This window comes from Thamnophis sirtalis, unplaced genomic scaffold (genome assembly GCF_051295495.1).
Source record: "Thamnophis sirtalis isolate CommonGarterSnake01/CBP01778 unplaced genomic scaffold, rThaSir2_p1.2 scaffold_15, whole genome shotgun sequence".
Taxonomy (NCBI): Eukaryota; Metazoa; Chordata; class Lepidosauria; order Squamata; family Natricidae; genus Thamnophis; species Thamnophis sirtalis.
Genome location: NW_028261395.1, coordinates 36,216,460 through 36,232,722, shown reverse-complemented (window position 1 = coordinate 36,232,722; position 16,263 = coordinate 36,216,460). Strand labels below are relative to the sequence as shown.

Here is a 16,263-nt window from a genome sequence, read left to right as displayed (position 1 = left end):
ACCTTATAGTAGTATAAGACACACCTTTTTTTCTTTAAAAAGAGGCTGAAAATCTGGGTGCATCTTATACACTGAATACAGCATTTTTTGCCTCCCCAAACCCCACCCACTTCACCAAAATTGCCGTGCATTGCCTTTAGGAGGCTTTCAGTGTACTCCTGGGGGCTGGGGAGAGTAGAAATGAGCAAAAAAAGGGCTATTTTTTGCTCAATTTTGGCCCCTCCAGTCCCCAGGAGCACTCTATAAGCTTCCTAAAGGCTATCCATGCCCTTTTTTGACAAAAAAACCAGGCCCGTTTTCACAAAAAATGGGCCGTTTTGGGGAGGTTTGGAGAGTGTAAAAAATCTTGGTGTGTCTTAAATCTGAAAAATACGGTACTTTTACATCCTTTCTGATATGTTCAAAGTAATCTGCCAATGAATGTGATATGGTATTAAATGAAGCAGGTCCAAGGAAAGACAAACAACCCTCTATATTTCTAAATATACTACACAGTTGGTCCTCGAATTCCAACCAATGTGAAAAAGGAGACATGATCTGAATCCTAGGTTCCTCTGTGTTCACATGACTGCCCCTTGGGTGCTTGAAAACATGGCCATTTGCAGCGTCTTTCAGTCATGTGACCAAGTTTTATGACAGTGAGGGGCAAATAACATGGGTTTTGTTACTTGTTAACTAACATAGTTAGTTTGTATTTTAATCTGATTTATATTCTTTCTTTTCAAGTGATGTTCAAGATCTATTAGCTTTTAACATTCCTAAACTGATAAACAAACTGGAGACTAGTTCCTGATAAGAAAAGTTTGTTAGTACAAATTGGGGTCTGGCTTATCTCTTGTGAACTAAACAACCTTTCTCCTTACAATTTATTCCCCTTCAGCCCTAATTTTAATAAACATGTATGCTGTTATCCTGTCCAATCAACTTTCCTCTTTCAGGTTTCTTTGTTATGTTAACTGTAAAAGGGGATGTAAGCTAAAGATCTGGGTTCCCTCTTCGAATGAGAGGAATCTCCTATAAATCTCCAATTTATATTCTGATAAATTGTAATAAAATGATCTTCCTGTCTCAGTTTGTCTCATTGGAAAAAAATGCACACTGAGGCCCAAGCCTGAAAAAGCCATATTTGGCTATCAACGGTTTTGCCAAAAACCAGTATCTACTTCAGTTTTGGCAAAATCACACCATAGCAAACAATGGCTCTGCTTAACGACCCTGGTATTCGCTTAGCAACAGCCACAGCAAGTTGTAAAACTGGATCGGTCATGTCACTGATCTGTTTTATGACAATTATAATTTATGACTCCATTATAATCTAACAGGTTCCGTTATGGTCTAACTTGAAGGCTACCTGAATAGAGGAATATATATTAGGACTGTGCATGTTTTAAACCAGGGGTGTCAAACTCAATTTCATTGAGGGCTGCATCCGGGTTGTTTTTAACTTCGGGGACCAGGATGGGCATGGCCAGCTTAACGTCACTCATGTCGGTGGCGTCTGTGGTGGCCCGAGCACTCTGCCAGCGAATACCAGCTCCTGAGTTCCATTTTCAGCCACGACGGCCTCCTGCAGCCCTCTGCCAGCGAAAATGGAGCTGGGGTGTGTGTGTGTGTGTGTGTGCACAATTCGCCGAGCTCCATTTTCACTGGCAGAGGATGGCAGGAGGCTGTCGCAGCCGAAAACGGAGCAATTTAAACAGGTTAAACATTTCTGTCTCACTCACCGTTGGGCACTCACTGCAAATCCTTTTGAATGGCTGGCTTGTTAACTTAATGGGCTGAGGTTTCCCCAGGAGAGAGTTCAGAGTTTTCTGGAGATTCTTTCCAGATAATTCTTTGGATCCAGGCATTTGAGTCAGAAATTCAAGATGTTGCCTAGGGAGAGAAGGAAGAGACTGGTAATTGGACTTTTGCCTTTAAATATAGGTAGTCCTCAACTTACGATTACAATTGAGCCCCAAATTTATGCTGCTAAGTGAATCAGAAGTGAGTTTTGCCCCGTTTTACAGTCTTTCTTGTTAAGCAAATCACTGCAGGTGTTAAGAGCCGAGGTGGCGCGGTGGTTAAATGCAGCACTGCAGGCTACTTCAGCTGACTGCTATATCAGCAGTTCAGCGGTTCAAATCTCACCGGCTCAGGGTTGACTCAGCCTTCCATCCTTCCGAGGTGGGTAAAATGAGGACCCGGATTGTTGTTGGGGGCAATATGCTGACTCTGTAAACCGCTTAAAGAGGGCTGAAAGCCCTATGAAGCGGTATATAAGTCTATTGCTATTGCTATTGCTATTGCTAAGTTAGTAACATGGTTGTTAAATGAATCTGTGTTCCCCATTGACTTTGTGTCAGGCCTACAGCCACATTTTCTGGTGGATCTTTGGCCTGCCACACTTTCTATTATTCTACTATGCATTTTCTATTGTGGGGAAAATAGGAGGGGGGATTGTACGAAGTGAGATGCGATGTAAAATTAACCTGGAGGTGATATCAACTCCAACAGACGACTTTATGCCTTGATAAATTATATGATTTTCCTCAGACAAGGCTGACTTAATGAGATTTCCTTCCATAACATAATGGCTTTTACTTGTGGGATGCCACAGGAGTCCAAAAATCTGTGAAAAGAACAGAAATATGATCAATTTGCATTTTCCAACAGGAGAGAATATATGTAGCTCAGAATTGAACTGTGGCGTCGTCAGGGGTGGGTTTCAACCGGTTCGCGGCAGTCCCCGCGAACCGGTTGGTTGGCGAACCCGGAAGTAAGTAACTTCTGGGAACGGCGAAGGGCCCACCCGCCCGCCCGCGCTCCTTACCGGTCTTTGAAGGCTTCTGCGCTTCCACGCAGGCACATGGCACATACAGCGCCTGCGCAAGTCTCTGCGAGCAGCTGGAGCATCGCGCAGGTGCTAAGACGCATGCGTGAACTGCGCGCGTGCACGAGGACACCGCCGGCCCCATTCCAACCGAACCAGTTGGAACGAGATTAGCAACCCACCCCTGGGCGTTGTTGATGCTGAGTTTGGTTGTTTGTTTGCAGATGTTTCATTACTTCATTGGGTAACAATATCACCAGTGCTCCAATGTTGTTATCAGGTTAAGTAATGAAATGTCAGCAAGCCATCAACCAAGCTCAGAGAACACCAAACACCCTCACATACTGCATTCTGGCCAGGAGAAATACAAAAACTCGATCCACAGGTTGGTTGATTACAGTCAAGCATTACTTTGAATTTTTTTTGAAAAAAATAGTGTTAATGAATCTGGGTTTGAGCCATAGAATGATAATGGCCAAGAATTGTCTGATTTATATCCTTAAAAATGGCATTGATTGAGTTATACCATTAGTAACCTTTGTTTAGGAAATTACAGATTGTTAATTTGTAAATGGCAAAGCCAGTTGTGTTTTTTTCTTCCTAGGAGATCACGGCTTTCATTCTAGGAGGGGAATAGGATCACAGGTGGTATTCAGCCGGTTCGTACCAGTTCGCTTGAACCAGTAGTGGAAATAGCGGGTGGACCCGTCCTCCCATCCTGATTCTATGCCGTCCCACTTAGGCACATTTTCAAACCAAAGTGCATGCGCGGAAAGCCAAACGCATGCGTGGATGGGGCGTGTGCTGTGTTGACATTTGTGAAATGGTAGGGAAAGTAAGTGAATACCACCCCTGGATAGTATGTATGTGCATGTGTATGTGTGTGGCATAATAACAAAAAATTGGGGCTCTAGGACATGAAGAAAGGGAGATGATCTGGCTTCTTATAAAGCAATAAAACAAATTAAATAGTATAAGTTATAATAGTATAAGTTGCTTCAATACGTTTGTTTCCAGAGTATATTTTAATTTGCTTCAAATAAGGTTTAGAAACCCCAAATAAATGTTGGTTTAAGTATCCTTAGAAGCCTGGGCATGTTTGACATAAGAAATCATAATCCTGGTTTCAGATTTCAGAGAAAGATAACATTGCTGGGTGGGTTAGTTTTATTTGTATGTTGGCTGTGAAAGATGAATGAAATTTGAGGTTTGTCCCCTGACAACTTTTCTGATCATAGCAAACCAAGCTAAAGGAAAAATTATGTCATGGGGGAAGTGTTCTTTTTTAAAAAAATTATTATTATTATTTTATTTTAATTTCATCAATTTCATATATACATTCACAATTATATGATCTCATAACTGTTATTAATAATATGTATTTATAACAATTTTTCCCTACTGTTAACAATATACTTGAAGATTGCTTTTTTTAATCATCCCATAGATCCATCTTATCTTACAACGGTCCTACTTCTTCTTCCCTCCCTCCCTCTTTCCTTCCCTCGTTTCTTCTCTCCTACTCCCCTTCCTTCCCTCCCTCCTTCCCCTTCCCTCCTTCTCTCCTTCCCTCCTTCCTTCCCTCCTTCCTTCCCTCCTTTCTTTTCTCCTTCTCTCCTTCCTTTCCCCCTTCCTTTCCTCCTTCCTTCCCCCCTTCCTTCTCTCCTACATTCCCTCCTTCCTTCCCTTTCTTCTCTCCTTCTCTCCTTCCTTCCTTCCTTCCCTCCTTCCTTCCCTCCTTTCTTCTCTCCTTCTCTCCTTCCTTCCCTCCCTCCTTGCTTCCCTCCCTCCTTCCTACCCCCCTTTCTTCTCTTTCTTCTCTCTTTCCTTCCTGGGGGAAGTGTTCTAATAGACAGACTGTAGTATATCTCAGGGTCACCAACCTTTTGAACCTCAGGGATCACTAAATTCATAATTTTAAATCCCATGGACCACTAATATGAATTAGTGATGGGATGGGGTCCTTCAGGCACTTAGCTTGGCCACCTGTTAGTTGAGAGAAGCGCTCAGGGCCAACCCTAGGTTTGCTGTCTATTGCAGCTAGGAATCTCAAATATGCCCAAGAATGAATATTTGTCTTGTAGCCAGCCCAGGTGCTAGATCAGCCCCCTGCAAACTCTGTCTTTTGAGGAGCCTGGCCGAAGTTTCGTGCACTGCTCACTAAAGCGCCTGGACTCCCAGGGAGGGAGGGAAGGGCTGGAGCTACTAAACAGGCAGCCAAGCTAAGTGCCTGAAGGACCCCATCCCATCAGTGAGTGAGAGTAATTGCTTTGGTGGGCCATATCTGGCCCAGGGGTCGTATTTTGAGGATCCCTGATTTAGTACAATATTAAAAAAATGCAAAAATGCAAAGATTTTTCTGCGGACCACCAAACTTTTCTCATGGACCACCAGTGGTTCACGGACCACGGAGACCACTGGTACATCTGAAATATGTACAATACACAATGTGATAAATAGAAATTGACTTGCTTTGTTAGCTGTGCTGAATCCAAATTTCGGTCTTATGCAGCTCTGTAGGTCTTTTGTTTTCAAAACAGTATCCTTAGAGACAGCATAGGTAACCTGGCAGCTCCCGGAAATATCCTCCTAAACAATAAAAATGGGTATACTGTGATTAAAATAGCAGATGTAACATTAGCCCTTAATATAATTCAAACATCTGTTTTGCTTTGCTTTTTTTTTTTAAAAAGATTTTACGTGTGAAATTCTGGGCTATTTTGCAAGCACTGTGTTGGATCACTTGTTATAAAACAGATTCTTCTGGGTTGAATTTATATTAAATCCACTTTATTGCAGGCTAAGAGATTCCCACACAAAATGCAGGGCTATCTGAAACTGCTTCTCTAGGACAGTGTTTCTCAACCTTGGCAACATTAAATCCTGTGGACTTCAACTCCCAAAATCCCCCAGCCAGCACAGCTGGCTGGGGAATTCTGGGAGTTGAAGTCCACAGGACTTAAAGCCACCAAGGTTGAGAAACACTGCTCTAGGATCTGGAAATAGTCGTCCTTGCTTTTAAAAGCAAAAGGTATCTGAGAAGGGTAAACCAGTTATGACCTGTTTCTGTACAGGATGTGTCCTGTGATCTCATACTGTAATTTTAGGGACTTCTTTTGGCATTGGGATTAGCAATACATCCCTGTGATAAATGCCATTTATTCAGTGTTTACATTTTTCTGTTCCTGGAAGCATAATCTACAATGGTGATGTTGATTTACTATTGAGGAGTTTGCTTTTAACCTAAAGGTAAAGGTAAAGGTTTCCCTCGCCCAGAGGTGAGTTTCTGCAAGTTCGGCCTGGATCGGGCGAACCAGTGTGGCAGGAGGCTGCGCCCACCTGCCTGGATGCTTCTGCGTATGCACAGAAGTGTCGCGTGCACACACAAGCGAACTGGTAGTAAAAAAAATGGAAACCCACCACTGCCCTTGCATATATGTGCTAGTTGTTCCTGGCTCTAGGGGGCGGTGCTCATCTCCGTTTCAAAGCTGAAGAGCCAGTGCTGTCCGAAGACGTCTCTGTGGTCATGTGGCCGGCATGACTAAATGCCGAAGGGACAAAAAATCCTGTTACCTTCCCACCAAAGTGGTCCCTATTTTTCTACTTGCATTTTTACATGCTTTCGAACTGCTAGGACAAGTAACAGGAGCTCACTCCATTACGCGGTGCTAGGGATTCAAATGCCAAACTGCCAACCTTTCTGATCTACAAGCTCAGCGTCTTAGCCACTGAGCCACCATGTCCCCTTCGCCTTTACACTAGCTGTGGTTTATATGTTTGTTGTTGTCAGTATTTTTAAAAATATTGTTAGCTTTGCAGAGTAACGAGTTGAGAAAAGCAGCCTATATAAATGGAAATCAATGAATTTAATGAATAATCATTATGGATCCGTATTGTTCAAAGCATCATTAATCTTGCCTAAAACATAAGGCCTCACTTATTTCAATGTATAAAAACATTTTTTAGCAAAGGTGAAGAGTAGTTAGATTCAGTATTCAAGTAAAAATAAAAAAGAGCCGAGGTGGCGCAGTGGTTAAATGCAGCACTGCAGGCTACTTCAGCTGACTGCAGTTCTGCAGTTCGGCTGTTCAAATCTCACCGGCTCAGGGTTGACTCAGCCTTCCATTCTTCCGAGGTGGGTAAAATGAGGACCCGGATTGTTGTTGGGGGCAATATGCTGACTCTGTAAACCGCTTAGAGAGGGCTGAAAGCCCTATAAAGCGGTATATAAGACTATCTACTATTGCTATTGCTATTGCTAAAATGATGGGCTTGTTAATACAGGTAGTCCCCAATTTATGACCAGACATATGACTTACCAAGTTGTGACAGACCTCAAAGGTATTTACAATCCAGTTCCAAAGTTCTGAAAGCCACCCTCCATGGTCCTGTGACTTGGAAACCAGCCTACATTTACAATTATTTGTAGCATCTTATGGTCACATGAGAACAAATGGCAACATTTTTGCTGAAGCATTTATTTCCCCAGAGCAAACAATGGCTTCACTTAATGACTATGGAGTCATTTAATGATCATTTGTCTAATGGCTGCTGTAACAAACGTCATAAAATTGGGCCTGATGTGTGGGTGATCTGCTTTATGGCCATTGTGACGACTTACGATTGTAAATGGGCAATCTCCATTACGGTTGTAAATTGAGGACTACCTCGAGAGAGAGGTCAGAATTACAGATGCTATGTAGTCCAGGGAAACCTTATATTGTACCTCAGTCATTGTTCCAGAATGGGTCTGAAACTGGAGAAGGCTGAGAAGACCTCGCTTCAAATCCAAAATTAAAGGGTTCTCTTCTTTGGCTACGTAGAAAGCTTTGACCTGCAAGGTGAAAGTCAACTTTTAGAAGCATGCCCGGAGGTGGGCATCACATAATGTAACAACCAGTTTGCCCAGAATTGAAAAGGTAAGCGCCACATGTGCGCGACACCAAAAACACGATTATATAGAACAGGATAGCGCCAGGGTGGGTGGACGGGCTCAACCGCTGGTCAGAACTAGCAGTTTGCCCAAACCGGTCTGAACCAGCAGCAGCCAACCTCTGGGCATACCTAAGAAAGAATAAGAAAGTGAACAAGAGATACATCACAGGATACAATACTGGACTTCCGGTTTGGCATCACGCCGGTGCGAACTGCCGACAGATCCTCTGCTCGGTTTGCCCGGCCTTTTGCACGAGCGTGGCTGTAGCAGGCAAGGTCTTTTCGAGGTGTGAGGACCAGTGGAGGGGGGAAGCATCGGAGCAGCGGAGGGAGAAAGGCGATCTCCCCCACGAAGCGAGAGGCTCCCTCAGATCGAGTGCAAAGGAGGTCGGCTGATTAATGGCCGACCAGAAGATGTGACTGCCAGCCTTTAACAAGGAAGGGAAAGACAGCTGCAGGGAACATATCGGATTGGAAGACGGTAAACGAAAGACCTTGATTTAAGAACCTAAATTTGAAGAAATTAATAATCTAATTGTTCTGAGCACGGATACGTAAGTGGGTGCATTGAGCTGAAGCGGCGAGTAAAGACAGACAGGGAAAGATTTAAGAGAGCCGAGCGGCAGATCGGATAGAGAAGGACCGTTATCTCAATTCAACCGGAGGGCAACTACTTGGGGAAGGCGGGATAAGAATATGGTGTAATTGATGCATTTGGTAGTAGCAGAATCAAGTGCTGCCCATTGATATCAATCTTAGTTGGTGGGATTCAGCCAGTTCGCACCTATTCGAGAGAACCGGTTGTTAACTTTCTAAGCAGTTCGGAGAACTGGTTGTTGGAAGAAATCTTATTTTTTCCCCACTTTACAGGGCTAATCCTTTAAGGAAGGCAGGAAGGAAACATTCTGGGTTTTTTCCTAGTCTAATCTTTATTGCCCTGCTTACAGAAACTGCCTCTCTGGTTAACCCTTGTTACATTGTAACAGCTAAGGCGAAGCGCCCATCGACATGAGTGACATTGAATTGGCCATGTCCACCCAACCACATGACTGCCAAGCCCTGCCAACCCAGCTGATCCTTAGGGCAGAGAACCGTTGTTAAATTATTTGAAACCCACCAGTGTCTTACTCCCATAAAAAAAGCAGTGCTTGTCCATTAAAAAAAGGAGTGCCCGCTTACTAAGCACCATAACATTCTTGTATATTGAAAGCTATGGTCTCAATATGCAGTTGAGGAAGGATGGCTAAAAAAATGTACCTGCACACAAAGCTGAAAGGAAAATGGCATGTAAACAAGTCCGAATGAAAAGGGGCCATCAGCTGCTGGTGCGTAGAGAAATATTTACATACCTTTCCCTTATTCCAATGGAGGAAAAATGGTTGCTGGAGTTCGGTAGCGTTCTGCGAGCCTTTTACAGAATGGCCTTTGCTAGTCCGATCCTCCTTTTCCAAATCTTGATTGATGCGTAAGTCATGGAACTAAATCCCCAAAATGGGTGGAATAAAATCGGGACACTTCAAATCAAGAATAGCATTGTGAGATTAAAAACTGTGTCATAAAGCAGTATACAAGAATGCAGTTTAAAGCAGGGAGTTAAATCAGATTTTAAAAGAAGGAAATAAGGAAAAATGCAGATGCTCAAACTATAGCGGTATTTCAGGGATGTCAAACTCTTGGCCCATGGGCCGGGAGCGTCATATGCTAGCCACACCCATACCCAGTTTAGCAAAGGGGGGAAAAGTCCCAATATGTCATGTGATGCCTCTGTGACATTGTGAGTTTGACACCCCTATTATATTTAGTCTTAGATATACTGTAGAATTAGGCCACAAATAGGGAATGCAATGGCACAGGTTTAATGATGCTGGAATTGCTGGCCAGAAATGATCTGTACACTGGCGGTTCGAGCCTGGCTCTGTGAGATGGTGTGAGCTCCCATCCCTCAAACCCAAACTACAATCCAGCCAGCAGTTCAAAAGCATTTAATATTGCAAATAGATTAATGGATATCATTTCATTGGGTAAAACCACGCACTGACCACGCCCACACTGAGTTTAGCAAAGGGGGGGGGAATGGCCCGGTATATCATGTAACTCCGCACCGATGAAGTGAGTTTGACACTCCTAGTCTACAGAATGCTCATGTTTTCCCCAGAAGATAAAAAACCAAGAAAGCAGAAGAGCACAGTACTTACTTGAATTTGGAGCAGTTGTTCGTCTGAATTGGTGTTGCTCCACAAGAGATTCACATCAACCACAGCTTCTGCCTGAAGCTTGCTTCTTTGCAAAGTTGGCCTGGATAGGAAACTTAGTTGGCTGTCTAGTGAGTATCGATACTGATAGAGAATTCCTGAGCCGAAAGAAGGTGTTTCCAAGTTTCCTGTAAAAAAAAATTTTTAAGTCCCATGCTGATGTAACTTGGAAGCTTTTAAATAAGATAATGAGTCATTGCTGCTATCATTGATACATGACAATTGAGTCATTGATATGTGAGAAAAGAATGGTTAGCTTGGGTTCATTTATTTTTCTAAGCTGTGTTTTGTCTTAATCATAAGTTTATTGAATAAACTGGAAATGGCTTCATACAACAGGCTAAGCATGAGCAAGCATTATACCATTAAAACACAACATATGCAATTTAACATGATGTCCTCAGCAACATAGCTTGTTTGAAGAATGGCTGAACTCTCCTGCACTCTTAGTTTTGTGTTACATTTTACTGTGAAACCCACACTGCCTTCCCTAATTACCATCAATAGCTATTTAGTTTTAGGAGAAAGTAACACAGATGCAGAAAGAAACAAGTCTTAAGAACCTTTAAGTCAGCTTTTGGCAAACTCCTGTCCTCCAAATGTTTTGAAACTCATCTACTCTAATCCTAAAATAGCTGAGATCCAGCACATTTGGAGGTCAACAGATAGGGAAATGGTGGTTTTGCGATCAATGTGTCAAAGGTTTTGTTCATTACTATGAGTTACCTCAGAAAATGTGTGTTTGTGGCAGTGGTGGGATTCAAAATGTTGTATTACCGGTTCTGTTGGCATGGCTTGGTGGGTGTGCCATAGCCTGGTTTGTGTGGCTTGGTATGCATGGCAGGGGAAGGATACTGTAAAATCTCCATTCCCTCCCCACTCCAGGGGAAGGTCACTGCAAAATCCCTATTCCCTCCCTATCAGCTAGGACTCAGGAGCCAGAGAATAGATGCGGGCAGGGCCAGTTAGAGGTGGTATTTACCGGTTCTCCGAACTATTCAAAATTTCTGCTATCGGTTCTCCGGAACTGGTCAGAACCTGCTGAATGCCACCTCTGGTTTGTGGGCATATATGGCATACTATTCGTATAGCAATCATGACAGCCAATATGGTATAGTGCAGGATTAGAAATCAGGAGAGCATGAGTACCATGTTCTACCTTAGAATCTATCTATCTATCTATCTATCTATCTATCTATCTATCTATCTATCTATCTATCTATCTATCATCTATCTATTCTATACAGCAATAGCATTTAGACATATACTGCTTCATAGTTCTTTACAGCCCTCTCTAAGCGGTTTACAGAGTCAGCATATTACCCCCAATAGGCTGGGTCCTCATTTTACCGACTTTGGAAGGATGGAAGGCTGTATCAACCTCTCTCTCTCTCTCTCTCTCTCTCTCTCTCTCTCTCTCTCTCTCTCTGTGTGTGTGTGTGTATGTCCCTCCATTTCTCCCTCCCTCTCTGCCTCCCCCTCTCCAGGTAGATTTTCTACTTTCATTTTTATTTATAGTAATATATAACTATATACATACATACACTATAATAAGTCCCAATGAATTCAGAAGCAAGGTCTGGTAACAAGGTATGTAGAAGGTTGTACAACCTTGGGTGACATTTGTGATTATTAGAAATCCTTTAGTTTGATTGGGCCACATCAGTTTTAATTTTTCAACATTGGTTGAGACCAAATGATACATTTAGGTCCCAGGACCCTCTTATTAAATTAAACAGTTTCATTATGCAATGATGTAATTAGTTACATAAAATTTCTGTGAAGCTTACCTTTTCAATGTTCTCTGTTTCTAATTAGCATTTCAATTGGGGATTTAGGTTTTTCAATTCTATACAAATCAGAAGCATCCTTTTTTTTAGATTTCACATTACACAGAGTGGCTGGCATTCAGGGGTTTGGGGCAGGGGTGAGTTCCGGCAAATACTACTGCCGGTCCACTCAGAGCTGCGCCATGTGCGCATGGTTGATGTGCGCTGCATGCGCATGTGCAATACAACTAAAATTGCTCTGCGCATGCGCAGAAGCAAAATACAAGATGGCGGCGCCTACAGTGCTGCTGGGAGAACCAGTTTGGGGGCATGGCAGGCCTGGGTCGCTGCCGGTTCCAGTGACCCAGGCTGCCAAGCTACTACAGGTTGGGCCGAACCAGTCTGAACCGGTAGGAATCCACCACTGGTTTGGGGTAAAAAAAAGTGACAATAATTTTCCATGAAGCTCTAATTTCCACTTGCTCCCCAAAATAACAACACTTGGTCACTTACCTTCTGCTGTAGCAGCTAAGAAAAAGTAAAGCCAACAAAAATACCGGCAAGCTGCCTGCAACTTCATGGTGTGTTTTGCGGGTACAAAATTGAACACACCAATGGGCAGAGAACCCAGCCGGGAGGAGGGCAGTGAAGGTTGTCCTTTCAACACAGACTCAGCCGAGGTGAGATAACCGTATTATGTGGGCACAGCCCCGTCTCGCTTCCTATCCCCAAGTTACACATCACAAGGAAGAGCAAATGATTAATCGTTCAGAGCCACCCAAATGGGGAAAAAAGAAAAAAAAAATAGAAAACCCGAAGCATTCAAAAGTCCAGAGAGACGGTGCTTCAAATCCAGATAGGTTTGAAAGAGAGCGAGTTGAGCTCTCTTTAGAAACTGTGAGTGTCAATCAGCGTCTCTCCTGAATGGGACCTTTTTATTCCCTGCACAACACCCTGCACACACCCCTCCTTCTCTCTGCTTTCTTCCCCTTCTCTGTCTTGAGAGGGGAATTGACGTGGGAACTTTGCCAGTTGTAAAAAGAGGCCTCTCTTTTCCTGGTGTGCACTGAAATACACCCTGTGCCTCTCACTGGAATTAAAACAAGAAAAGCGAGTTTTGGAACAAATACTTGCAGGGAGAAGAGGCCATCACACCAGCCCGGCCCGATACCCTGTTTTCCTCCAAATAAGACCTCCTCAGATAATAACCCCAATCGAGCTTTTGAGCGCAGTTGATATGCTAAATTTAGCCCTCTCCCCAAAATAAGTCCCCCCATAAAATATTTAAACACATGCGCAGCCAGTCCCCGCCATTTCATGGGAGGGGGGGAATGCGGGAAACTTGCCCCACATACACCTGCCATCCACGTGGAATAGCCTCGCAGAGGTCGCTGCTGCAACCCTGGCTACCGTTCCCCTTCTCTTAGTTGCAGTTGCAAAAACAACAGCATGTTCAGTGATGCTAGGGCTGGCAAGAGTGTGCCAGAAACAGAGACAGAACTTCCGGCCCTCTCTGGATTAGCTGATTGCAGGCCAAGGTTAAGGGGCCTCCTCACCTCAAAAATAATAAGCCCTCCTCAAAAATATTGCACTACAGCAGCAGCCATGAGGTGACTATGCTTGCCCTCCTGCACCTCAAAAATAATAAGACCTCCCCGAAAATAAGGCCAAGCACTTATTTCAGGGGGTCAAAAGAATAGTTTTAATAGTTTAGTTTAATAGTTTATTGGAATTTGTAGGCCGCCCTTTTCCCTGAGGGGACTCAGGGCGGCTCACATAAACTAGGAAGGGGGGGGGATACAGACAACAAAATAGAGACAAATACTAAAATGGTAAGCAACATACATTCATCATTCGGGAGGGGTCACTATCCTTATCCCCAGGCCTGGCGGGCGAGCCAGTTCTTCAGGGCTGTGCGGAAGGCTTGGACGGTGGAGAGGGTGCGGATCTCTACAGGGAGCTCGTTCCAAAGGGCCGGGGCTACTGCTGAGAAGGCCCTCCTCCTTGTAGTTGCCAGCCGACACTGGCTGGCCGATGGAATACGGAGGAGGCCTAACCTATGAGATCTTATTGGTCGCAGGGATGTAATTGGCAGAAGGCGGTCTCTCAAGTATCCAGATCCACTGCCATGAAGGGCTTTATGGGTGATTAATAGCACCTTGAAGCGCATCCGGAGATCGACAGGTAGCCAGCGCAGCTCGCGGAGGATAGGTGTTATGCGGGTGAATCGAGGAGCACCCGCAATCACTCGCGCGGCTGCGTTCTGCACTAGCTGAAGTCGCCGGATGCTCTTCAAGGGCAGCCCCATGTAGAGCACATTGCAGTATTCCAGCCTAGAGATCACTATTTTCAGGGAAACAGGGTACATTTCATTATATCTCCTGCAAGAATTTTTTTATTTCAAGCCAGGGAAGAAGAACATGTGATTTTCCAGGACATGTATCTTCCCTACAGGTAGTCCTTGACTTATGACCACAATGAAGCCCAAAATATTTGTTGCTAAGCAAAACAATTGTTTGTGAGTTTTGCTCTATTTTTTTTACCACAGTTGTTAAGCAGATTGATGTAGTTGTTAAGTGAATGATGTAGTCGTTAAATGAATTTGGCTTCTCCCATTGACTTTGCTTGCCAGACGCTAGCTGGAAAGGTTACAAGTGGTGATCACATGGGAATGCAAACACATGACGGTTGTCTAGCGCCTGAATTTTAATTGTGCGACCATAAGGATGCTGCAACGATCATAAGTGTGAAAAATGGCGATGTCATTTTTTGTGTGTGGTTGTAACTTTGAACAGTCACTAAACAAATGGTTGTAATCCAAGGACTATCCATAGTCAATTATGCTGCCTGGTGCCGCCTGTTCCTCCTTTCCCAAATTATTTTATTTGGGGGAAAGAAATTCGAGGCAGCACAAGGCAAAGTTTGGGGCTCAGTTTATCAGAGGAAAGTTGCATTTGTTGGTGATGGCAAATCAGCTCACCTTTTTCATGAAAATGAGAAAAAGCTTCATAGTGTTGTGGCCCTCCAGGGGCCGGTGAAGCTGGCAGCAGATTCGGACAGTGAGGAGGTTGGGGAGGAACATGGGCCAGTCCTGGAGTCTGGGGAAGGCTCTGATGAGGGCTCTGTGTTGGAGGCAGAGAGGGGGCCAGGGCTGTATGACAATTATCAGCTGCCTTCCGAGTTGGACATCAGTGAGGCAGAAGAACAGCTGGAGCCTGTTCCCAGTGTGCGCATGCGCAGAGTTGCCAGATAGCAATAGCAATAGCAGTTAGACATATACCGCTTCATAGGGCTTTCAGCCCTGTCTAAGCGGTTTACAGAGTCAGCATATTGCCCCCAACAGCAATCCGGGTCCTCATTTTACCCACCTCGAAAGGATGGAAGGCTGAGTCAACCCTGAGCCGGTGAGATTTGAACAGCCGAACTGCAGAGAACAGTCAGCTGAAGTGGCTTGCAGTACTGCACTCTTACCCACTGTGCCACCTCGGCTCAATTGAAGGGAACAGCTAAAGAACAGGGGTCGACTTGGGAGTAAGGCCACAGGTGGACGATGAATGGCCCCTCCCAGAGAAAATAAAAGAGGAGTGAAAGGAGAGTGGAGTTACCAGAACATACAGTATCTGGTAAAAAAGAACAACAAAACGCAAAGAGTGGGTGAAGACTCTCAGAAGAAGAAGCTGTGGTTCATAGCTATTCCACTGTGTAGGATTCTAAAGAGTTCCAGGTGATTAATTTTGTTACTTCCTTGGTACTTATGGAAAGTGTTGGAGCTTTTGCTGATTTTAACCAAGCATGGTGCCAAGGTAGAATATGCAAACAAACTGGTCTGAGGCAAAGATCACTTTGATTAGATTAATGCCTTTGAACAAGGGCCAACATTCCTTATCCCCGCCCCCCCAGGCTCTCTAAAAGTTTGACTTTGTTTGGAAATGAAATTATGACAGGTTGGCTCTTCCTTTAAAAACCTACGACTCAGGATGCCATTTAAATTCTGTCAAGGTTGATTGAAATGCAGATCTATTGCTCCAGGGAGTTGACAAGCAGTGGTGGGTTCCTACCGGTTTGGATCGGTTTGGCCAAACCAGTAGTGGTTTGGTGGCCTGCAACCAGCAGCAACCCAGGCCTGCCACACTCTGAACCGGTTCTCCGGATGGCACCATAGGCACCGCCATCTTGTTTTTTTAGTTCTGTCCATGTGCAGAACAATTTTAATTGCACTGCACACACGCACACAGCGTGCACTTATGTGCGGCGCACACACAAGCGAACTGGCAGTAGTGCCTGACGGAACTCACCCCTGATTAACAAGGTGCTGGAAGTCCATTACAAATTGCTCCATTTTTGCATGATGTCTTCCTAAAAGTTTGAACTAAGGTAATGGAATGTGAGGCAACTGGCAGTTGGAACAGAGTTCTTTTCAGGTGGGGAGTGGGAGCAGAACCCCTTAGCATCAGAGCATGTTAATTATTGTATAAAAAATACTAATGATCTGATG

General features: G+C 44.1%; 1 protein-coding gene across 1 annotated transcript in view; it reads right to left on the bottom strand.

Annotated features, from left to right (window-relative positions):
• LOC106538954 (microsomal triglyceride transfer protein large subunit) overlaps nt 1-12,558 on the bottom strand; it is a 29,986-nt gene extending 17,428 nt beyond the window's left edge. Inside the window, exons 1-7 of the mRNA XM_087701981.1 lie at nt 12,282-12,558; nt 9,943-10,127; nt 9,097-9,225; nt 7,539-7,646; nt 5,285-5,401; nt 2,472-2,611; nt 1,725-1,875 (exon numbers count right to left, since the gene is read on the bottom strand). Coding sequence (XP_087558107.1) covers nt 1,725-1,875; nt 2,472-2,611; nt 5,285-5,401; nt 7,539-7,646; nt 9,097-9,225; nt 9,943-10,127; nt 12,282-12,348 — 897 coding nt within the window. The 5' untranslated portion in view covers nt 12,349-12,558. The remainder of the gene's footprint in view (nt 1-1,724; nt 1,876-2,471; nt 2,612-5,284; nt 5,402-7,538; nt 7,647-9,096; nt 9,226-9,942; nt 10,128-12,281) is intronic.
• Between the last annotated feature and the right edge of the window lie 3,705 nt (nt 12,559-16,263).